Here is a 14,964-nt window from a genome sequence, read left to right as displayed (position 1 = left end):
TGCAGAGTACAGCTCTTCAAGAACAGCAGATTTTATGCTGCCAGATACAGAACATACATCACTGAACACACAGTAGTCCTGCTAATCATGGGACTGAACTACAACAGCATCTTTATTCTACAACGTCACTGATCTGACTGACAGACCAGAGACACCCCAGGTGTCTTAATATCCCTATCAGACACAGAACAATGACTGCTCCGTATGCTGGGGACAGACACACTGGTCATCAGACATAGTAATGGCTTCACAGTAGCAACACAAAATGCACTCAAATGTCACATTTCCATAGGAAAGGTTATACATACACTATACACTTCAATTCTGAAATGTGGACTCAAAAGCATTCAATGTTCAGCAACCAATTAATTTACGATGGTCCCAAATCTTCAAATCCTGATTTAGCAGAGCAAAAGTCCTTCTTTGGCTGCCAAGCGCTGGCGGTGGACTTTGTCTTGCTGTAGCTCTTCGTGATTAGGGTGCCAGAGTTTCATGATGATCCTTTCAATGTTAAGGGCATACACAGTATGTGTAGGAATGACTTCCCTGTGCACCTGTGATTTCAAAGTTACATGTTTTCTGTTATGCTTCAGTAGACTTATTTTCCAGCATTCAAAAATAAAACCTGTATTTTTTTTTTTAAATCCTCATGACTTAGATACCCTATGAATTTCAAATCAGAACCTAGTGAATCCCAAGTCAGATAATAAGGAAACTAAATGGTTCTGTGGACCAGTCAGCAACTAAGATAACTGCCATGTAAGCCTTATTCCATGAGTTCGATCCCTGGAACTCAGGTGAAGTAAAGGTGGAAGAGAAGAAAGAATGAGCCTACAAAGTCCTTCTCTGACCACACGCAAGCCATGGCACACTGCACCCACTGTGAACACACAATAACTACTTACATTTTTTTTTTTTTTTTTTTTCCGGAGCTGGGGACCGAACCCAGGGCCTCGCGCTTCCTAGGCAAGCGCTCTACCACTGAGCTAAATCCCCAACCTACTTACATTTTAAAATTAAAAACAAAAACTGAAGATAAGGAACTTGGGGATTACTATGGTTGGAATTTTAGTTTTAATGAGGTAGAGGACAAGAGATAAAGTAAGAGGAGCTACAGGGTTTGAGATATAAAAATAAGGCTATTACAGTGGACCATAAAAGCAAGTCGAAAGGAGAAAAGCTAGTGCCTCTGCAGATTCCGAGTCACCATAGGTAAACCTTAAGGAGCCAAGAAATACCTGCAAAGCTTCAAACAGGTCATACATGTTCACTGGAGGCAACGATGCAGGTAGAGTGTCCCCAGAGCAAGCCAACAGGAATGCAGCCTGCTGTTCAGCGTCATCGGGGTGTGGGTGAGAAGCTGGGTTCTGACTGGCACAAGGAGCAGGAAAGGCTGGAGGGCTGGAAAGGAAGTTTTAGAGAAATATTCTCAGCACCTATAGTGGAGATAAGTGAACACCTAGAATAGAGGCTTTGAGGGGAATCTCCATCTCCGTGTCTTTAGATGAAATGGAAACCACACTGCACGTATAAAGATTTTTAGTTTTCAAAAAGCCCCAGGTTATCAGGCTGGAGACAAGATAACACAGGCACACTGCTCCCTCCTCCTACAATACTAACATTGACTTAGCTCAGGGCACTGAACCAAAGTGTTTCCTGCCCCTTAAACCTTTCCATTTTGGAAAGAAAACAACAACAACAACAACAAAAACAGTGTAACTTTAGAAATATAAAATTGAAGACAAATGGAGAAGGCAAATATTAATGACCGCAGACTTAGAAAATACACGTCAAGAAAAGTAGCAGACAAAATGGGAGTAAAAGAAAACAGTTACCCAGATCTTGCTAACTTCCCAAAGCAAGCAAAATAACTGACAAGTTGGGAAGTCAGGCACGGCCTCTACACTAGCACAGCAAGTACACGCTGCCTGGAATATACAGGAAGTGGAGCGAAGACGGGCAGCAACTGGATGTAAAGCGCCAGACGAGAGAAGCTCTGCTAGGGAAACAACCTTGGGGATGGGGAGCGAGGATGGAGGGCTCCAGGACAAAGCCATGGCACAGACATGCACAGGCATCCAACATGTCTGATTACCCAAACACTGGGGTTTGTCTTTTTCATCTTTCCCTAGAGAGTGACTTAAATATGAAGCAATGCCAAACAAGTATGTCTGAATGAGGTTTGGGAAATAACTTACCACGGGTGGAAACCTAAAGAGATGATATCATCAGTGTCTCCAGGGCCTTGGAAAGGCCACTGTCAGTGCTCACCCTGCCTTCTCTCTGTAAGCTCCCTATTGCAGCTCCTGCCTGTCCTTCCAGTCTTAAATATTTGCTCTGACCTTGTATGGTCACCTCCTTCCTCCTGTCCTCCACTAGACAGACAACCAGACAAACTCCAGCCTTTAGAGTAAGAACAGTCACTACGGTGACCACAAGAAAACTGTACTGCTATTTCTTTCCTACAGGTTAAAAGTAACACTGCATTTTGTGGGGAAAGCAGAACGGGTAAAGGTAACCCAAGCCAACTCACAGAAGAGTGGCTTAGAACTGAAGATGGCCCTGGGAGCCCAGAGTGGATTGAGGACCTAGATCATATCTGTACAACAGGATGTCGAGAACAATCAGAAGATATGGACACAGGCCACTGCCTTCAGCTCCGACTAAAAGGGTCATATGAGGCCATGAACAAACATCCACCATTCTTCCTCCTCTTCCCACTGTAAAGACCCAGCCTTAGACCACACTTCTGGCTGAGAAGAGACCAACCACCTCCTCAACAGGCAGAGGCCACCATCAGGAAACAACCTGAGGATCTGAGGAACTACCCAATCCCACTTCAGAAAGTGAGAAGCAATCAGATCAAACGATCACCTGATTTAAAAAGAATAAAACAAAAAGCAAACAAACAAACAAAAAAACCACAGAGCATGCAGCTTAAGAAATAACTGTGTTGAAGTCAAACTTGCAGAGACACAGTAACTGATCCTTTAAACAGTGGCCTATCGCATAAAGTCAGTGACCAAGCAGCAGAGCACAGGAAGCCACTCACTCACCCTTCAACCAAGTTGTTGTAAGCCACCACACTGTTCTTCAGGTATGGCTGTGGGGTCACGTTACTACCAAAGGCATATTTAAAATGACCATCCCGAACCCTGTAAGCTTTCCTTCTCGACACAACTGAAGTCAGAATATCTTTGAGGTGATTCTGTAAAAAAACAAAGAAAAATAGCAAGAGCCCCTCAAAGGCAAAGTGTAGAAGTTCCCCTGTCACATGCTCGTCCCACTTAGGTGGAGATGCAGAATGACAGAGTGCTGCCCTTCAACAGAGCACACGCTGACAGGGGCAGGGTACGGGTGACGCATGAGCCGTCTTCACTCCGCTCTCTAGGAGGAAGCTTTCTGCATGGAGAGCTTTGCTCTGAAGTGGATTTTATTTCAGTTTGCAGGGCTGAGATTGGACATCACACAGAGCAGATGTCCACCACTCCACTGGCATTCTGTTTTGTTTTCCTTAGCTGAAGCTTCTCAGAAATGGGTTTTGGGAAAGGAAGTAGTTTTTTGGGTTTTTTTTGTTTTTTTTTTTCTTTTCTATTTTTTCAGAGCTGGGGACCGAACCCAGGGCCTTGCGCTTGCTAGGCAAGCGCTCTACCACTGAGCTAAATCCCCAACCCCTGTTTTTTTTTTTAAGACAAATGACTTTAAAATTTGACATAAGACCTAGTATTGGCTGGTTACCAAGTTCACTGCAAAGGCTTTTTTTTCTCAAAAGCTCTTCAAACAGATACAGAACACCACACATATCTATTCAATTTCTCTTCACCTATAGAAGAGCCAAGTACATCAGAGCTGGTTGGGGATTGTGAAACTAAAACACTCCCAGTGCATGTCAGCACAGGAGAGCCAGGATCAGGCTAGGCCCTGTACTCATACCAGTGTAACTATCTCCTATCAGTACACCCGTGTGCAGTTTAATATGGGTTTTCACACAGAAGTCGTTTAAGGCATCGATCATCTTAGAAATGTCTAGGAGGAAAATGTGCACCAGAAAATTATCTACCCTCAGCTGTGTACTGTCTGGCACTGGTGCAATGCACTTCTGTCAAAGAACTCAGTGGACGGGTGACTGAGGCAAGGGTTCAACAGCCCCACTGTTTAAATGCCACACGGAGGCTCTTTAAATGCAGCACTCACTACCTTACACAAGTGACCTAAGCCACCCCAGTCTCTGATCCCTGTTTTCTTCTTCTTAAAAACTCTCCCTATATTGACAAGTTAAAACAAGAGATTAGCAGGCGAATGGGTACTGTAAGGAACCTGTCTGGAAAACGTGTCAATTAAAGGTGATTCTTCGGTTTTAAGTGTGAGGTGTCTCTCCTTCAGTGACGACAAGGAGTGGCAGGATCAGCTTTACACACACAAGCTCCTCACAATCATCTGTAGTTACTTCTACCAATAGGCAACCAACCTCCACCGCATAGACTACAGCAGACACGGCCTCCTCGGTGACGTTGTCCAGCCCGTGCTCATAGGCAGTCACGATCATTCTCCCTTCAAGTTGACCTCGTGTAGGAAGCATCATGGTGTGTGAACAAAGTTTCAAATCATCATCATCCTGGGGATCCTTTGCCACAAACTGTTGAGCTCCAGAGAGGGGGTTCTGGGGCTGAAATCTATGCTGAGTAAGCAAACGTCAAAATTATTCACTTCAATAGTAAATAACAAAACACAAACAGAAGAAACCCATCTACCATACTTGGGGATCTACACATTAAGACAGCCAAAACTATACCACAGGCGTATTAAAAGTAAAAAGTAATCACGGGCTAGAGATGGCTCAGCCGTGAAAGGCTAGGCTCACATTCATAATACTGCCTCAGCCTCCCACGAGCTGGGATTACAGGTGTGCACCTCCGTGCTCAGCCCAGCCACTTACTACACTCATGGCTGTTTACATCTCGGTGGTCACAAAATGAAAACTAACAATGGAAACAATCGGAAGAGACAACATAGAACTGCTCAGAAAATCCAGACGTTTAAGTAGATTCTGACAGTACAGATATATAATCAATGCTCCAGTTAGGGTTTAGAAAGCCTGATGAACCAAACAGCTCTGACGAATACACCAAGCTAGTGTGACACGACAGCAGCAGCTCATTAGTGTGACTGTCGGCTCACACTCCTAACACAAGCCTACGGCGTGATCTAAAGTACTTAACCTTCATTTGTAAAACTGTAGCATTCCTATGGAATTCCTATACTCCGCCACCACTGGGAGATTTGTTCCTGGTACCTTTGATTTTGCAGTGGAGACAGTGATCCATGTATATATTATAAAACAATATTGGTATTTTTCCACTTCCTAAGTACAAAGCACATTTTTAGCCCAGGTTTGACCCTAGAGGTGGTGAGGTGAGCACCACTGAGTGTGTACTACTCACATGAAGAAGCACAGAGCACGAGAGCCTGGGATGAAAACCTTTCCCTCCCAAAACCCACACATCCCAAAAGGTTTACAAGTGACGAAGTCACACACTTCATAGTCTCTGTGCTGACCTCTGAAGGCTCAGAGCATAGCTGAGTATCAACAGGAGCCTACCAGAGGCTCCCAGGTGACGCACTGATCTGAGACAACTGAGGAGGTAGCATGAGTCCAACAACTTCCAACAACTAGAAATTCTGAACTGCTAATGGCATATGAAAACGCTGACAAGAAAACATTTATTCCGGTAATATTTAAAATCACAGCTACTGGGCTGGAGAGATGGCTCAGTGGTTAAGGGTACTGGATGTTCTTCCAGAAGTCCTAAGTTCAATTCCCACATGGTGGCTCATAACCATCTATAATGAGATCTGGTGCCCTCTTTTGGTGTGTAGGCATACACGCAGACAGCACACTGTATACATAATAAAAAAATCTCCCCCCCCTCAAAAAAAATCACAGCTACTCAGCCATGTGAGGTGGTGCCTTTAGTCTCAGCACTCAGAAGGCAGAGGCAGGCAGATCTCTTGAGTTCAAGGCCAGCCTAGTCTACAAAGCAAGTTCTAGGACAGCCAGAGCTATGCAAAGAAGACCTTTCTCAACCCCCCTTCCCAAGCTCAGAAATTGAGAGCTGTTTTATTGCACTAGCTTGTAACCCCACAGTCCCTGGGATCTATCGGAGATGACCTACATCAAATTTTTGACGAACAGAAGAAAGCTTTTTCTTGCCCTTGGGTTTTCCGGGCTTGGCTGCAGAGCCCCCTGTCCAGGGCAAAGATCCAGCACCCTCTATGAGACAGAAAAACAATAGCCATGGTGAAAACAATTACCAGAGTGGAAATAACAACAGTGACTTTTAAACCAGCATGGCGGTAATGGAAACATTACTGAAGCTCAGATCTGACCTTCTCTCTCTACTGCTCTACAAAATTATAATTCTCTCTAACAACATTTTCTGACTGTAACTAATTTTTTTAAGGAAAGCAAACTTTTCACCTTCTTTAGTATGTGTGTGGTGTGTGTCTATGTGTGTGTGTGTGTGTGTGTGTGTGTGTGTGTGTGTGTGTGTGTGTGTGTGTACACACTCAAATGCAGACACATGTGGAGGTGATTTCTTACAACGGGTCTCTCACTGAACCTATGTAGCCAGCGAGCTCCTCCCCTCCTTGCCTCCCAGCAGAGATTCTGGGAAGAGGCAGATTGTTATAGACAGAGGCCGCCACGCCTGACTCTGACATGGCTTCTAACGGATCAAACTCCGGTCTTCACGCTTCCATCTTCCCAGCTCTCTACTTTTAATTAATTGGGGGACGGGCAGACCCTAAGTTGGTTAACTGGACACATGTATTTATCTCTTTTTCAAAACCTGGCTAAAAATAAAGGAAGGCAAATAGCATACGCCTACAAGAAATAATGAAATGAAGTCTCAATAGGTTCCAGGATGGACTGACAAGGTAATAACTTACAAAGTTTACCCATGGAAGCCATAACCCAGCAAGGACGGGCAAAGGACAGGCAAAGGAGGCTTAACAGACGAGGAGGGAGGAGGGTTTGGTAAGCCAAAAAATCATTATTAATACAAGGTGAATGTTCAAAGCTCCCATGGGCTAGGTCTAATATAAAATACAAATGTGGTAGAGGTAGAATTAATCAAACACATTATACACATTATGAAATCCTAACACAATGAAAATATAGTTTTTAAAATGTAGCACTCCTGGTTTAAGAATTAAGAACATTAAGACAGCAATGGCGAAGTAGCGAGCCATGGGCAGGCCTCTGTGCAAATGCAGCCCCCATGCCCACAGAGCAGCTCTGCTCACTTCCAAGCACAATGGCACACAACAGGGAACGTACAACAGACAGCTGAGCGGGAGGAGGGAGGACTCTTCTCACAACACTCAGCATGCTGGTGCCTGCTGGGTAAGCAGCAAGGATGCTGGCTTCCTAGGACAAAGCTTTCATCACACACTCCTACTGAACCCTGGGCTGTCGAGCTCACTGGAAAGCAAAGTCTCCATTCGTCATACTTGGTAACACGGAATATCCGCAATGGAGCACACTCAAGATGGGGGGCGGGGGGGGGTCACATGTCCAAACAGGAAACAGAGATGATCGGCCTGCTTATTCTCTCAAGCTCGGCAGTAACCAGGGATGGTGGCACATGATCCCAGCACCATGGAAGGCAGGATGATTCCAAATTCAAAGCTAGCCTGGGCTACATAGCCAAACTTTGGCATACTACCCCACTACTCAAAAAGAAACCCAGGAGTCCCATGCAGCAAAACTGTGCATCCAAAAGAGAAAAATCTAAACAATCAGGAGTACCGAGATTCATTGATCTAATCTTGCTTCTGATGTAGCTACTGCAGGGCCTACAAACCTCCCCCATCTCCTCCACCATACACTGGGTCTAAGAGCCCAGGATGTAACCATGGGGAGCACACCACACTGAACAGCAGCACAGGACAAGCACAGATGTTCAGACAGGAAAAGGGAGAAGACAACACATACCCTTCAAACGAAAAGAAAGCGCCTCAGAACGCTGGGGAGCACTAAAAGGCACAGGGTAACAAGGCAGAGACAAGCAGTGCAGCTCACACAGCCAGAGACAGGCTTAGGCCAGGATGAGGGACAATGGACTACTGTCCTTAACGACAGACACTGGACTGACTGACTGGGGTGCAGTGTACTAGGAAGGAGCAGCCTTTCCCAAAAAAATGTTTCCTGCTGATTTAGGGGACTTTTAGAACTACAAATATGGTATTTTAATTTTTTATATATATGTGTGTGTGTGTGTGTGTGTGTGTGTGTGTGTGTGTGTGTGTGTGTGTGTGTATCTCCTTGGAAAAATATCTCCAAAATAGTAATTTCGAAGATATACTCCTCCAAAGTAATTTTTAAAAGTTTCTTTTTAGTATATATGTGGAAAGGGGGGGGGGGAGTGATGTATGCATGTACATGATTGTATGTGAGGAGGCTAGGGCTTTGGATTTCCTTGGATTTCCTAGAACTGGAGTTCCGGGAGCTGAGAGCCACCTAAGGAGAGTGCTGGGAACCAAAACTGGGTCCCCTCCAAGAGCAGCAGTATGGTTTTAACTGCTGAGCCATTTCTCCAGTCCCGTCCCCCATAAAAATAATTTTAAAATAAAAACCCTCATAATTGTAATAACGTAATTGTTATTAACTATTTTTAAGATTAACTTATTTTTATTTTATGAGTTTTGCCTGCATGCTCATCTGTGCATCACAAATAATGTCCAGTGCCCTCAGATCCCAAGAGAGTTGGGAAATCCTCTGGAGCTCTGGTCCTCTGCAAGAGCAAACGCTCTTAACTGAGCCATCTCCCCAGATCCACTGGTTACCATTTTAATGGCCTCCAGGTTTGTCTGTCTATCTGTCTGTCTGTCTGGGGTAGGTGTTAGCGAAGCTTTGTGGAAAACATTAATCTACAATCACCTAAACCTGGATGCTAGATGCTGGCAGAAAAGCTGACAGTGCAGCCCATGAAGGAGAGGAGCGCACTCTGTGAACACAGAGGAAGCCAGAGGAGAGGTGCCCCAGCACTGAGGACTGGTTGCGGCCAAGGCTTCTGCTTAAGAAGGCAGGGCCATTCTGTCTTGTTCTGGTTTGTTTTCACTCTAAAGAGACTGACAATACCCTGAGGAGTTGCATCAAAGATTATCTAACATGCTGTACTCAATAAATAATATTATTTAAAGTGTATTTCTGGCCTTCCTTAGAAAAATAGGAAACAGTGCTGGATAGAGAGCTCAAAGAAAGGTAGCATCCGCCCAGCCTAACGACCTGAGTTCAGTCCCTGGGATTCTGCTCACAGAGTGGACAGGGAGAACTGGCTCCTGCAAGGTGCCCTCTGACCTCCACACACACATGTGGCATGGGCACCCACATACATACACACAAAACAAAAGAAATAAGAAGTATAAAAGAAAAGAAAAATGAAACAGGTCCATCTATGATTGTTACATACAAAGAAGGACATTTTACTTTTTAACAAAAAGTTAAAAGTTCTTTTGTTACTAGCAAATATTAATTTCATTATGAGGAAATCGTGTCCAATGAAGAAATAATGCTTTGTTTCCAAATTGGAGATTTTTAGTTATTTTAAAATAACCAATAACATACATTCAAGAAGACTGAGTTTTTATTTAATTAATCGCGAAGTGCATTCTTACTAACCATTTTTCACTTGGAATACACTGCCCATAATCTCTTGTCTGTGTTACTGTGCCTGTTCACAAGCGTAAAGGTTAAACAACATCAAATATTAATTATATCAGGGACACAGTTGAATCTTGCAGCTGTCTCACGACTCCTGCAGCCCGTGTTAGCCCTGTGGTGTTAGCCTGTGTTAGCCTGGTAGGTGGCTGCACTCTATGCCTGCCAACAGGGAGCCAACCTCACAGGCTGCTGGCTCTTCTGCTCAAATACAGACTAGCATTATGACCCAACTTTAAACATGAAACAAATCTAGTGAAAGTCCACTGCTACTTAAGTTAAACAGAACACTGGAACCCTGACAGTGTAGAACTGCGTGTTGGCGATGTGGTAAACAGTAAGGGAGCCACTTCCTCTCCAGTGTCAGAAGAACAACCACTGTCCACTACACTCAGAGGAGACGTTAAGATCGTATTTGAATTCTTGATCATATTTGAATTCTTTATCAAATAAGAGAAGTTAGTTATAATCCTTACAAGGTATATTACAGGGAGGGGCTGGAGAGCGAGCAGACTCTTGCAGGGGACCTGGGTTCAGTTACTAGTAACCTCATCAACTACCCGGAATTTCAGCCCCAAGGGAGGTGATACTTGTAGCTGTCCTCACCCACACACAAACCCATCCGTAGATGTGTAAATAAAAATAATAAAAACCAAAATTATTAAAGGATAACTCAAAACACCAGCTATTTCCCAAATACCTTTTAAGATACCCAGAATCACCCCTGGCTTGAAAAAGAAAACGTTGACTTAATTTGCAGAGGCAGGAAGAACCTGGGACCCTCAGTTTTAGCAAGGTCCAAGATAGCTTTATCAAGAGGGACATTTTCAAAGCACTTACTTCCTCCCATTAATCTACAAACAGACACTGAGCCTCCTACAGGGTGCTGCTCTGATCAGAGCACCGCCGAAACCCAGGCTTCTACACTGTGCCTTCCCAGGACCTAGTGCTCAGCTGTGTCTCCTGTGTCCTCTCCTAGTACCAATTGTCCTCCCTCTCCCCAGCCTTCACTTTCTGAATCCTGACGCCCAACCTGTAGCAAGCGGCGTGGGGAGCAAGAGTACGAAGTACAAGGAAGTGAGAGAGAGAGAGAGAGAGAGAGAGAGAGAGAGAGAGAGTGTGTGTGTGTGTGTGTCCGTCCGTCAGTGCCCATGCAAGTGCACACTTGCATGTGTGTGTACAATTATCACCTAAAAAACATTTTGTGGTGGTGGTGGTGGAACATTTCCTTCATAAACCTGAGAGGTGTCTGATAAAGGAAGTTAAATATCCACCCCGCTACCGCCTCCCCAACACTGGAAACGTTCCCACTCCCTTACCTGGTGTAGAAACCAAAATCTGACAGCGTGTGAGGATGGCCAGGAGGAAATCATTGTGAGAATGGACTGAAAAGAAGGAGGTTGTCACAAGTCAGAGTAGCTCGAAAATACTTAATGTTCCCTCTCTCCCTACCACTCTTCCCAATTAACTTTGTAACCATAATATTGTTAAGATTTTCTTACACGGCATCAAAAACAAAAGTACTAATTGCAAATCTGGGGAAACTTGGAGAAGATCTACCGTTGTCCTGGGTGAGGAGTCTGTGAGCTTCAAGGTCGAACTCCTCTTTGCTGATCTTCTGCTTGAACCACAACTTCAAGTTGGCCCAGTATCTGCAGCAGGAGAAATGACATAAAAACCACAGATTTTTGCCTCTCCACAGATTTTGGGCTCACTCTAGCTGCTCCAACCCCCAGGGAAGACAATTTTATAATCCCCAGTGTCTGTGACTGAGGTGCAAAGCCTCCTTGAATTCCCCTGTGCTAGACCCAGTCTCTTGGCACGTGGCTCCAGGCCAGGCCTACATAAAGATAGACTGGGTTGGGATGAGACCGTGGTGTGACTCCTAAGCCAGTCTGTCTAGTCAGCAGCATAGAAGGGGCGGATATTTCAGACCCTGCAGAGGTCCCAGGAGAGCCTCAGAAGAAACCTACCCCTCCAACACACTGGCGGATTTACAACCCCAGAGCTGTGAAAATATTAATTTCTGTGGTTTAAGCAACAAGCCTGTGTACTTTGTCATGGCAGGCCTAGCAAAGGAACATACCACAGAGGCAGAAGACCAACAAGAAACATCCTTTCTCCCTAAAAGATGGACTCAGGGCAGACTAGTGCAGGCAGGGCTGTGCCTCTCCTTCTCTTGGTCACCTTCTTAAAAGAACATGGGGGCCTCACTCTGAACTGTGAACGTTTTATGGGGAGGAAAGTGGTTACTAATACTTACTCTGTGTGCCATGCTTCCGTTCAGATGAGCTCAAATTGTACACTAATCAGCAGAAAAACTGAGTTTTAAGCACCCCATCAAAAAGACAATATTCCTGGGTATGAGTGACTGAACGCCTGCGGTTCTAGCATTTGGATGGCTGGATAAACGGTAAACAATGCGTATCATGCACTCTGTAGATCCCTGTTTCACCCACCTCCAAGGACCACACTGAAGTTCGTGTGTACCACGCAAAGCAAACTGCTTAGGAGGAGGAAATGCCCAGAGACAGGAGAGCTTAACCAAGATGGCAGGTTTTAAAATGAACAAAGACCAGAAACAGAAATGTAGAACAATTCCATCACTAACTGCATCCCTGACACAAAGACTTGTGGGGTTCATATGACACATCCATAAAATTTAGAATCAGCCAGTGCCCATATCTGAACAAACACCACAGTGACCTTTGGCCTTTACAAGTGGAAGAGGGAATGCAAAGATTTCTGTCAGCCCTAAACTTGCCACTTGAGTCTGGAAGGCGGTGTCTAGCAAGAGTTACAGCCTCGGCCTTCACAAGCCACGGCCTGCAGATTTAGCACCATGTGTAACAATTCACTTCCAAAACCCTGTGAGCACTGTGCATGCAAAAAAGAGACAAGTCTCCTGAGATGTTTTTTAAAGTAAGTCTTACCACGCAATATTACAAAAGCATACAGCTGTTCTAATGAAGCCAGAGGCTGCCATTTTTACCTACTGAAATAATTTTTAAATGTATTTTCCTCCTTGCATCTCAGATGGTCCTTCTGTGATACTATTCGGCACCCATGAAGCTTGGAGTGAAGGTCTTGAGGCCGGACGATCAAAACTGACAAACATAAAAAGGCAAAAGAGGCCCTCACCCCACTCAGCTTGCAGTCTCTCAGCAGCTAAAACTGAAAATTCCAACGCAACTAACAATATCCGCCTTAGGCCTCCTTCGCCGCCCTTCCAGGCTCTAAGATGGCAACTGTCTGGTCATCAGGACAGAAACCCCTTGTGCAACTTTAATGGCTCCTGGTTTTACTTTATCATATTTTATAAGCCTGTCCACCTCATCAGCGAAAAGAGAAAAGAAAAAGAAACGTACCAAATTCTTAGGTGTAACAAGACTGCCACCAAAATACATAACTTTGTGACTCTCCCAGGAGAAGTCCACACCCACACCTGGGTATGTCTTCTCCTTTCCCTGAGCATCTCTTTTTAACTTTGGTGCTTAAAATCTACAAATAATAATAATTAATATCTTTTAAAGCCTTTGAAAGTGGAGCTCTGGTGAGAAGCTCGCACCTATGTTTTTTGACAGCCTTTCTATTAACACACCCCAGCTCTGCTTTCACTGACTGCTCTTGAAAGTCTTTTCTGCATCAGTGCCAGGAACTATGGGTTTGCCAAAGTTGAAGCTGGAGGCACCAATGACTGCGGTAGGCTACAGCTTAACCCGCTGTCACTCTGTTCCAGTCATTGCTGACAGGCCGGCAGGGAAACGAGGATATTTTACAAGTAACCCCTGTAAAGCATCACCGGGTGGGAACCAGAAGCCATCCTTGGCTTTGGAGGAATAGGTAATCTCTGGGTGTCGGAGTCTATCAAATGGGAGTAATGACTGGACCGATCTCAGAGTTTTGAGGACTGGATAACCCGTACAGAACGCTGGGAAAGGCGTCCTACGAGCAGCTAGGCTGCCGCCCCCTTGGATGCTGTGGTTGTTGGGCGGGTGACCGACCGACCTCACCTGGGGTCTGTGTGTCTTCCGAACCCGCTTTCAAAGCGCTTCTTAAATGCAACCCAGCTGGCCCCTGAGCGCCAGTCTTCCGCCTCCAGGAAGCCCTCCGGGCCCCCCGCCCCAGCGCGCCCCAGCGCGCCCCCGCTCCGCCCTTTCCCGGGCATCTGGAGCGCTGCTCCCGCCCCACGCGGGCATCACCGGTGTCGGGGGCGCCCAGGCGGAAATCCCCCAGCGCCTCGAGTCCCGGCGGAGCCGAGCCGCACGGGAACCGCGGCGGCCGCGAGACGCCTGGGGCCTCAGGGAGGTGAGAGAGTACAGGGACTACGGCAGCCCTGGTGTTGGGGCACACCCACGGACAGGCCCGGAGGCTGGTCCCCGCGGCTCTTACTGTTTCACGTTGTCCCCCAGCGCCTCGCTCAAGTTCTTCTTGGCAGCCTCCAGCTCGCTCACAAAGGTCGCCATTGCAGCGCGCGTCTCAGCCCGACCGTAGACCGCGCGGCCCACGGTCACCAGCAACCGAAAGATCAACTCGGCGGAAGGCCTGCGCCCCGGACTCTGAAGGCTCGACTCGACTCGACTCCACTCGACTCCACTCGGCGGCCCCGCCCCCTGGCGCTCGGCAGACGTTGCGTGTGTTTGGTTCTCGGCCCCGCCCGTCTCACGGTCGGGAAAGCACCCAGCCAAACTCCGTTCGCCAACTCCCGCCTCTCGGGTCACGTGACTCGCCTCACCTAGTGGGCGCGTGCCCAACCTACGCCCGCTTGCCTGCCCGCGGCGGCGTCCCGAGCGCAGCCTTGACCGCCCCTCCCCACCCTCCCGGCCCGGCCCAGCCCGCCCCACCCTGATTGACAGGTCGGCTCTTCCAGAAGGAAGAGCTCGGGCCCCGGAGTTCAAGCAATAGCCAATGTATCCTCTTGTCCTTATTTTTGGCCGAGCGCTCACCACTATTGGGACTTTTAGTTGTCTGTCTATCTCGTTGTCTGCCTCCTGCAACGAAAGCGAAAGTTCCCAGAAGGCAGGACTTGTGTTACTCAAGTTCTGAACATTCACTATTTACTGAGCAAATAAAATAATTCCCAAGCAGGACACGCAAAGCTCCTAGGGGAGGTGACAGGAGAAGTCTAGGCGGCTAATTAGCCTGACCCACAGCGGAAAAACCGCAAAGATCACCATTTCAAACCAAGCTCAAATGGAAGGACCCACAGGCTAGCTTGTCCTCTGACCTATGCATGCTCAAAT

The 14,964-nt window shown here is 46.3% G+C and overlaps 1 protein-coding gene across 1 annotated transcript; it reads right to left on the bottom strand.

Annotated features, from left to right (window-relative positions):
* Positions 1–85: 85 nt before the first annotated feature.
* Positions 86–14,340, bottom strand: Tada1 (transcriptional adaptor 1). Its single transcript, XM_032914624.1, has 8 exons — positions 14,114–14,340; positions 11,282–11,373; positions 11,041–11,106; positions 6,174–6,271; positions 4,469–4,678; positions 3,057–3,208; positions 1,239–1,401; positions 86–554 (listed from the first exon to the last, which is right to left on the bottom strand). Exons 1-8 carry the CDS (start codon positions 14,185–14,187, stop codon positions 402–404), a joined length of 1,008 nt encoding a protein of 335 aa, XP_032770515.1. The 5' UTR covers positions 14,188–14,340; the 3' UTR covers positions 86–401.
* Between the last annotated feature and the right edge of the window lie 624 nt (positions 14,341–14,964).

The sequence above is a fragment of the Rattus rattus genome, chromosome 10 (genome assembly GCF_011064425.1).
Source record: "Rattus rattus isolate New Zealand chromosome 10, Rrattus_CSIRO_v1, whole genome shotgun sequence".
In the NCBI taxonomy this organism is placed as follows: domain Eukaryota; kingdom Metazoa; phylum Chordata; class Mammalia; order Rodentia; family Muridae; genus Rattus; species Rattus rattus.
The sequence above is the reverse complement of the archived record's forward strand: the minus strand, read 5'-3'. Positions and strand labels throughout refer to the sequence as shown.